At 39.3% G+C, this 9,884-nt stretch overlaps 2 protein-coding genes across 2 annotated transcripts in view; both read right to left on the minus strand.

Annotated features, from left to right (window-relative positions):
- Nucleotides 1-1,613, minus strand: part of LOC112468398 (putative acid phosphatase 5) — a 4,228-nt gene extending 2,615 nt beyond the window's left edge. Inside the window, 2 exon segments of the mRNA XM_025037540.1 lie at nucleotides 12-249; nucleotides 950-1,613. Coding sequence (XP_024893308.1) covers nucleotides 12-194 — 183 coding nt within the window. The 5' untranslated portion in view covers nucleotides 195-249; nucleotides 950-1,613.
- Nucleotides 1,614-1,942: 329 nt separating this feature from the next.
- The window catches only part of LOC112468397 (diuretic hormone class 2), a 20,717-nt gene continuing 12,775 nt past the window's right edge, over nucleotides 1,943-9,884 (minus strand). The window contains exons 2-4 of the mRNA XM_025037539.1: nucleotides 6,652-6,743; nucleotides 5,643-5,747; nucleotides 1,943-4,842 (exon numbers count right to left, since the gene is read on the minus strand). Of these exons, the coding sequence (XP_024893307.1) occupies nucleotides 4,710-4,842; nucleotides 5,643-5,747; nucleotides 6,652-6,743 (330 nt within the window). The 3' untranslated portion in view covers nucleotides 1,943-4,709. The remainder of the gene's footprint in view (nucleotides 4,843-5,642; nucleotides 5,748-6,651; nucleotides 6,744-9,884) is intronic.

The following is a 9,884-nucleotide window of genomic DNA, read 5'->3' on the forward strand; positions in this document are numbered from 1 at the left end:
CCAACTGTTACAAACGAGATACTCACAAAAACCACCTGCCGCAACGTGTCACGTTCGGTAGCCGGAGACGCGAACGCTGCGTACGCTAGCATCGTGCAAGCGATGAAGATCCCGAGTGCAACGACGCTCACGCAAACGCCCAGCTTTCTGGAACGACGATTACCCGTCGAGGCTCGTCCTCTTGCTCGATCCATTTGGCCCAATTACACGTTTCCCGTGGCGATTCCAAGTAACTTCTCCAATCGTAGACTAGATAATAAACGAGAGCTCGTTAGCGGCTAACGTAATGACTCGAGCACAAACCGATAGTCATTTAGGCGTTCTCCCTTGTGTAAAATAAGTTTAATGCACGATAAAGTTACTTTGCGCAATGGCGAACCGCGGTTGTTAGCTTTATTTATCTCAATGTTTAGAATTATCCCTGAAGTTCGTAGATCATTGTTTTATCAAAATATATAGGAATATATAGGAATCTAGTTATCCAGATCTAACAATAATGATAAATTAAAGAACGAAGAAATAAAAATGATAATCTTTTCAAGTTATTGAAACTTGGTATCCATATTTGACAATAATCTAAATTACAAAATTGTTTATCTCTTAAATACCCTTTCCCTATGTTGTGCAAGGGGTATTTAACAAACGATATAACTCCCACGCTTAAATCAAAGAAGAAATATTAAGCGGAAGATAGCTTTCCTCATTTTCGTAAAAGGTCATGGTTGGCTTATCCGGCCTCGCCAACGAATGATTCACTGAATTGCATTAACGTCGGATCGTCTCTCTGATACCATGCATCAGAAAACCACTCGTTTTTCGATCAGATAAAGAGATTACACGCGTGTGCGTTTATCACAGACTGCTCTATCGTCTGTCATATCATGGCAAGTTTACCTCTGCTTACGCACTACGTGGAACGTCGTTCGACCGTAGTCGCACTAAAACCCACCGTGTACAATACGGCACTGCGGTCGTCGGAGCACGTCGTGCGGTATCCTCGTCGCGTCCTTTCCGAAGCGTGCGGAGCAGAGGGAGACGCAAGAGATTCGTGACGGTGCGTGTGTGCCCACACGCCGAGCGAAACTCGTGACTCGCAATCCGAGACGTGCGGTAGTCGGTCGGGCTCGCGGTCGCCAATCCGCGATAATACACTCCGTTATTATCGCCCCGAATTACGGAAATCTCGCTCGCGGATGAGAGCTGATACACGCACGTATACACGCACTCTTCTTCGCAGCACGCTTCTCCACGCTTCTCTTCCGTGTCGCGCATAAAGCTGAAAGATCGACCGTGATGGCTATATATACGTGCGTGTCTGTCTCTGTGTGTCAATACTTGCGTAGATCCTACCATGTGAATGGTGCGCATCTGGCTTTCCAGTTGCACCAGTTGTCTCTCGTTTGTACAGCGATGCGTCGTTTTCTTTTTATCGTAAAAGTGATCTCGTGATCTTCGATGACTGTGCGACGTCTGAGTATGATCAAGCAATATCGTTAATGGCTTTAATGGCTTCTTAGTGACCTTTGTCTCTTGGTAACGGCGCTGATAAAAATTGGATACCGTTAATGGTTTTGTAGAAAGAATACAGATGATCGCGGGTTATATATTTTGAAATATCTCACGGAAATGAATGTTATCATAAATACATTTTTTTTAACAAGTTGTTTCTGAGAGCGTGACCAAAAAAAAAACTTTTAATATGACGGCTGAAAGTGCCCAGAATATTGTCAAATAATTTTATATGAGTCTCGACGAATCAGTCAATAAGATTTTGATGTCGACTATGTTAAATAGTGGCTGTCTCACGTAACTTACTAGAAAAAAGTGTGACTAATCCGTATTGTTCCCCTACTCTAAGTGACGAATAGAAGCAGGTGGTATTTAGCATTGGATGTGCATAGAGAATACGGAATGTATTGGTCGGAATAAACATACGCGCATAGCTGGGTTAAAGTAACTTTTATTTACGATCAGTTTTTACTAGAGGCGCAATAAATCTCTTTATAATACACAGAAATAACGCAGGTCGACTTCACGCGCTTCGCTCTCTGGGGTGTTTGGTGATAACCAAACCGGATTTCGCGATTAAGCGAACAAATCGCTTCGTCCGTGCACATTTATTTTTAAAATGGTAGGTAATTTATTCACTAAACGAGATCCGCGTACGTCGATCGAACGTACGATTGTGTTACGTCCCGGGTATTGGAGCAACGGGGGAGTTATTATATGCGAAATAGTCATGGAAATACCATGCGCGGCAAACGTTATAATCCACTTTTGTAGCTATTGATTAATAGCCGTTCAATTAGCATTATCTTGTAGATTATTTTAACAATATGTGTTAATATTTCCTGAAAGACAAACGAGCTAATTATAATTATCTCTATATTGAAAATGTCACTCTATTTTTAAAACAATATACGGATTTTAGATCGTTAATCTTGTAAATAAGTATAATTTGAGGATTTCGCATAATTTACCCGGGTTATTTAATGGTTGCTCCAAGTCTTGCCAATTATATCGCGTGTTATCGTCGAGTACGATTAACGGAACCGTTCTCGACACTTAGTGTGCGCTTTGGTTACCACCTGTTGACAGGAATGCACAAGCCAAATGTCAAAATAGGTCGCATTCGGTTGAAAATTTGAATTTCGTTATGATTGAACTGTTTGCAGCGTTTGAGATTGTAAAAATCTGCAATCTGTTAATGTACTATTGAAAACTGCTCGCTGCTCGCTACAAAAGCAACGAATTTGAATATTTCAAGTAGTTCATTGAAAATTTGATTTAACTTCAGCCAGGTTAATTGAATTTCGGAAAGTCGTGCGTAACGTTCGATATTTGTTTTCTCGACATGATTCGTAATATAATAACATGTGTGAATATCGAAAAGCTCGAATATCGAGCTGCTGTTTTTCCTTTTCTTATTTTAAAATAAATCGGACATTTCTTTTTGCGCACCCCTGACCTACGGACTAAGTCTAAGGTAGTCTATAACACGAAAGAAGGACGAAGTTTTACTACCTCTACGTCGCTTTTTTTTATACGATCTTATTTTATGCAAGCGCAGCGTGCATCCGTGCACGTTGCCTGTTACATAAGATGTAGATAGACGTCGGAGCTAGTAAAACAAAATGACCTAAATAGCAGGGTCCTCAAATCGTTCCGCGCGACACGCATGCCGACACGAAGTGCCGTAAAACGCTCGATACGTATGAAATAAAAAATACGATCGCCCGATGTTTCTTACGTAAGCTCTTTAGCCGACCGACGGAATCGGATTGATTTGCTGACGAGGTATTTACGCACAACGCGGATTTGCTTTATCGTCGGCGCGAAAACGAGGTTTGAGAACGCCTGACCTAAGAAACGCAACACCGATTACGATTATCATAGTAAGTACGACGAGTCTTTTTTTTTTTTACAAGAGAGTCACTAGAATATCGGAGAAGAGAAAAAGACCGAGAGACGAAGGGGTGCGAGCGATCGTACAATACACATCGTTTGGTATGAAAGTTTAACGAAGCGAGCGTTCGAAAGCTGCGGAAGAAAAATTATTCCGCGCGCGTAAAGGATTAAAGGAAAATTCTCTCTCGCGCGCGGCGTTCGCTCGGGGGAACTCGCCGCGGTGTATACGATTTCAATTGCAGACAGTAATGACTAGAATAAATGCAGCCCGGAAGTGGAGCGTCATCGATTCGCGGAGGCGCGACTCGGAGGAGCCCTCTCGGTGGATCAGCGAAATGCTACCGTCTATCCACTTCATTTATCTTGCGGCATGAATAAAGTTGCTAATCCGTACGCGGCTCACGCGTAACAAATAAAGATAACGGAAGAACAAAATGCAATAACGATACCTGGGCGAAGAATGCCTTTACGGTGCTCTCGAGCTGCACGAGTTTTTCCTCGTCGGTTGAAAGAGGGAAGGAAAAGTTCAATTGTAAAAACAAATCCGAGCAATCCATTCCGTAAAATTAAAAAAATTTTTTTTTGTTGTAAAAAATCTTGATGACAGTACACGGATCCACGAGTGAAAGAATGATCTAAATCTGACTTAAATCTTTCTTTAAAATTCTTTTTAAAAGACTTGTCATTTATGTTATTAATCAATTCTTAATTAAAGATTGAACCGTATTCTAGCCGAATTAATATAGAACACAAATAAACAATCTACTTAATGCACTACTTTGTGCCTATTATAAATGTATAGATAGGTACATTTACTTCAAATTAATTTTAAATGAAATCATTTCCGCCAGGAGCGATATTATCGCATCCGCTTCTACGGAACCGATACAAAATGAAGAGTAATTTAGCAACGCAGTTGCGAACTGCCAGTGGTGCAACTAGAAGGAGTGTGCAAAATTCCAAGTGCAAGGACTAAACGGTAGAATGTAAAATCGAATTTATCAACATCGATTAGCTACAATCGTATCTATAATCGTAATCTTTTTATTAATAAGGAACTTATACTATTTGCGCTTTGAAGGAAGTGCATATATCTATACTCTATAGATTTACTTGGGGCGGGAGGGGAGAGGGGAGTAATTAATCGCTCGAGTGCATTTAGTTACGCCACTGGCAACGGACGATTCTGAATTTCGGTGGTTCAAGCTCGAGGTAGAGACAAAGTGGAAGGATCGGAGTCGGGAGTGACATTATTACGAGTTGTATAGTAATCTCTCTGCATCAGCGATCGTGTCTGCGATCTACGCCTGTTCCGAGCGACGCCTTCGTCCAGGACCGCCAGCGTAGTTCGCCGCCGAGAGTCCCATCAAGTGTTTCGCCGACTGAGAACCGCTGAAGCCACGATTGAGACCCAGATCCATTCCTCGTTTGGTGCTGCGGACGTGTCGATTGGACGCTTATCACATTACTATTTGAAACGACCATCTTAGAAAGGGCCTTGCACCAAGAAACACTCGTTCCTCGAGAAACGCATAAAAAGGCAATCGGGCCGCGTCGGCGTAACTATATAAAAGCCAGACATCTGATCCTATCGCGGCTCTTATATCAATTGATTGGAACGAAATCTCTTCTATATACGAATGTGTGTCGATGTAAAAAAGGACACGTACAGTAAAAATCCATTATCGACATTTTTAAAATAAAGACCCTTCCTAAAAATGAGTGGTCCATTTATAACTGGTGGAATTAAAGACAAATAGGAGAGTCACTGCAGTACGGAAGAAATACCAACGGAAAAATAATGTTCTGAATATAAAGCGCTCGAAGCATTTAGGGGATAAATTTCCTTTTGAAATGCTTTCTATTGTTCCAAAGTTTAATTTGAGATTCAACTTTTATGAATTAACTTTTTAATAAGCTTTCTTGGAAATCAATCGCACATTGAGAAAAAAAATTGTTAATCCCAAAAAATATTTTGTCCGATACGAGCAACTAAACATGTTAGTTAACTGAACATTAGTTGAATTAATTCTTCATTTAAAAAATTTAAAGGTTGACATATAATTGTTGAAGCAACTAAAATAAAATATCATAAAAGCCATGTAAATACAATAGATAGGATATATATATATATATATATGTATATATAAATTAATATTTCGGACATGCTGGACATTGATACATGTGCATAAATTATGCATTCTAACATTAAGATCATTGTAACGTTATCTTACTTTTCCAACTCAGGGCGGCTCATGATAGCGCGACTCATACGAGAGAGGAACTCTAGGAATTCGTCTCGATCTATGTCATCCTGCTGATCCCAATAATTTTCATGGCTGCGTGCGTGGGGTAAAATTGGAATTGATCGATTACTTTAGTCGCGAAAATCGCGCTCAGCAATAAGCATCGCATGACGACACAAAGAACGCGCGTGGAAAATATAATTTAACTGAGAACATGATCAAAACACGATCAAAACTTACAATCTCTGTAAAATCTATTTTGCTTTTACGAGAAAAAGACTCTGGAAGCTGAATGATACGCGAGCGATAAAAATATACGACTGACAAATATAATTTTGTGACGTATATAATTCAGGCGTTAATAAATACGTTTGCATGTAATTCGAAATTATCCTTCGCGATTGTCGGAAACGTCGTTCGGCGAGTCATTTCAGTTACCAGGAGTCCTTTCTATCGGTTAGCGTGTCGTCAAACGGGAACTAGGTTAAACTGTTCGACCAGATGCATATTTCTGCTTCTCATCCAATACTTTCATTTAATTGTAAATACGCGCTCGGAGCAATTGCGATTTGCATTGATTCTATGAGTATATTTAAAAATTAATTTCAGGCATCGTAAGTATTTGTTGAATGTAACTAATCCAGGCAGCGACACGTAGCTAAAAGATTTACTGCTAGCGTTCATCAGCTTTTCCATCAATCATGTTAAATCCATGTTTTTATGTAATATAGAAGTCTTTGAAAAAAGAAAAAAGAAAGGCAGAAAACTTGCGAGCATTCATATGTGACTCAATAAACGGGATTTATTAATTCATTATTTAATTTAATATTAGTATTTAACATTAATTTATGATTATTATATTCTAAGAGTATTATTATTATTATTATATGCTCTATTATTAGAATACTTGTAGATATATTTTTCTTCTTCTCTTTGATTTATCGTTCACCTATAGCTGATCAACTTATCAATTTATAACTAATAAGATTTATATTACCTATGCGGTATTGCGTCGGCTGTGAGACTCGAAACTGCGACGACGACTACGAACGTCACTAGCGTGCACAAGACGGTCATCTTGGGTTGCATCTGAAGCAAATTAATCGTATAGTTATAATTTATAATAATTGATTGTATATAAATCGAGAGCTAATCATATAAGTATATAAATCGTGAATGATAATCTATGTCAAATAGACGAGATTCTTATCTAATTGTAAGATAATCTGGGCACGCGGCATAAAAATGAGAACAGCGATCATGCTTTTATATAAATATGAACGTAGCTATTCGGATCTCGTCTGGAGATTTGAATTTCTGCATTACAGGAATAGCGCTCGGGATTCCAGGCAGTCACATTTAGCGTTAAATTCGACGATAAATGAGCTTAAGACGCGGGAATACAAAGCGACGTGTTCACACGCATTCCCTTTGCAATACGTAATCCTGCGATATTCCCCGTTCCACTACTCTACTATCTCCATTATCGTTTAATGGCAATAATACGAAGATGTCGATGGATACGTTTCACCCATGCATATGGAGCGCGTCTGCGGGTCTTTAAGGAGCAGCAAGTCTCTCGGGAGAGAAAGGTTCTTGATTACGAACAACCTTACTGGTGCAACGGGTTGGACAAAATCTTGAAACACTCGCGCAATTTCATCTTCGTGGAAGTCTAATTTGACGGAGCAAAATTCAACCCAAGTACGAAACTTGCTCGAATACGCAACAATAATTGTGTTGGTTGGCGGAATGGTATATAAGGAAGATACTACATATTTTGGAAAAATACGTTCAGAGCTTTTAAAGTTTACATTTGAAGCTTCAATTAGTTGGTAGGATGGCAAGAATTGTATACTCCTAAATATTCTGTATGATAAGAAAAGAGAGAAAAAGAAAAAGAGAGAAGATAGAATAAAAAATAAGATAGGAAATATGTGGATGGGGAATAATACACAAGGAAACTTTAAATACATTTTATCAAGACAGTATGCTTGTGCCTGTTGGCTGCTCAGCTACCATTTGATTTGTTAGTTTAGGACAACTTCTTTTATAAATATGCAACGTGACTTTGCTGATCTCACATCGCCAGACACAAGTCGTAAGGATAAGAAAAAGCTGTGTAAGAAAAACAATGTTTACTAAAAAGATGCTAATTCGCTCATATGTTTTCGAAGGCAAAATTCCCAGACACTTTCTTAAAATATTGTATCGCGTCGCGATAAACGCAGCAAGTGTTCGTTGATTAAGCGACGGTTGATTTATCTATTTACATTTATCATATTTTAGTCGAGCAATGTGAATATTGTTCCCGAAACCACCGTGGGCGGTCAGTATCTTTTCAAGTATCTCTCAAGACACGGAAAGTTCGTTGAATGAAACGCCGAGTAAGGTGGGAAGGAGGACGAGATCGCGGCGGTGGTTGAAGGCGTGAAAGATGAAACAATGGCCTCTCCGGAATATGGAGAAAAGTTGGCGCGTTCTCGGCTAACAAACTATTCAACTCGCGATTCGCGACCCACGAAGAACGTCCCGCCGTCAACCGATGGTAATGCATATGCAGGGTAGAGGCAGCTTTCTGCAGAGTTAATAGCGCACCCACATAGCAGTAACGTTGCAATCGAGGATTTAGAATTAACGTATGGTCCCTAAATGGAACGATCTCTATTCCAATGACGCGGAATACCTATAATAAAATTCCACGCTCTATTAATAATCCCATCAAGAGATGCACTAGCAATGAGAACCTTAGACGAGATAATTAGGATGGAATTAAGATAAAAGCTAGCATTTAGTCTGGAAATTAAAAATAACGTAAGTAGAACGTTATTTTTAGTTTCGAGACTAAATAATATCGATGAGCAGATCTGCGCGATATACATCTTCAAATGCGCTAAACGGAACGACGCGACATTTAGAAACTCTAGCTGTAGTCGAAGTTCTTATTTTACCCTCTTTTATTCTCTTTATCTCTGCGAATTTCGCTTATTTTTCTCTCGCTCCCTCTCTTTGGTATTTATTCAATCAGCATTTTATTGCGGTATAATCACAACTCGCTTTGAATAGTGCCATGTAGTATGGGTAGATAATTGGATTCGCCGTTCGCGAATAATTGATGGCTACAGACTGATATTCCATACCCACGTATTTATTTTCGCCCGTGAAAGACGACGCGTTTATGCTTTTGTGTTATGGAACGCTATTTCTCTCTTTTACAGCGTACCAAATTCGAGTTACTATATGACACGTATAATCAATGCGCGAGAAATAGCTTCGCACTGTTTTGTTATTATAAACGCACAAAGCGTTTGTTAAAAATTTGATGAATATTCCTATTTATTAAATTCGTATCTTTCGTAAATTGTGTCCGTACACACATACACACATATGGAGAACTAAAAAAGCACTACTCTTGTTAATCTGCATTATGGTTAATCGCAGACAAAATAAATCTTCATATTTCTCAAGTTATACGATTTCTCAAGTCATTCCTCCGCTCGTAATGTCCACTAAATGGATCATTTCCACACTTTAACTGCATACTTATAACATTGAAGGGAAACAGAAGACAGAAAGACGCACTGTACAGAGTTAACGTCCCGAGAATACTTAAAGTTTGCGTTTAATTTTCCCCGGTTGCCATTAATGCGGATTAGACGACTCTGGCGCCGTCGTCTTCGCTTTACTGTATATACCCGGGAGAAGCCGCGAGCTATAAATCTACGTAATTTCATCGAATTTATCGTCCCCGGCTTACTTAGGCGTAACCATGCGCCGAACGAGGTGGGTGAGATAAATCAAATCATATCTATCTAAAAAAGAAACCACATGACAACGTAAGGGTATGCTAAGTATATCGTGCGGTTAATGTCGTTAGTTCCCGATGTAAAAATTCATTTTCCTAGAAAACACGTTTCCGATAATTGTTCCCGGTAGTGCCGTCGTAACCGCGAGGCGAATCTAATAACGCGATAATCGAGTTTCGATCCAGAAACTGTACTTGTGTCGATCGTTCAGTGTTGCGATCCCGTCGGTTTTTTCCTACCATCGTCCTTACGCGCTGAAGGGCTTTTATTTTTGTTTGTCTACGAAGCGAAGTGGTCGCATTTTGCCGAAAAATATTTGTCCACCATTAGGAATAATGCAAATCAATCTTATGATGTATCATAACATTATTTAGAAGATGTGTTTCTATACCAATTTGAAAAAAATATTATCGATATTTCTTAG

This window comes from Temnothorax curvispinosus, unplaced genomic scaffold (genome assembly GCF_003070985.1).
Source record: "Temnothorax curvispinosus isolate PA1 unplaced genomic scaffold, ASM307098v1 QBEX01018442.1, whole genome shotgun sequence".
Classification (NCBI taxonomy): domain Eukaryota; kingdom Metazoa; phylum Arthropoda; class Insecta; order Hymenoptera; family Formicidae; genus Temnothorax; species Temnothorax curvispinosus.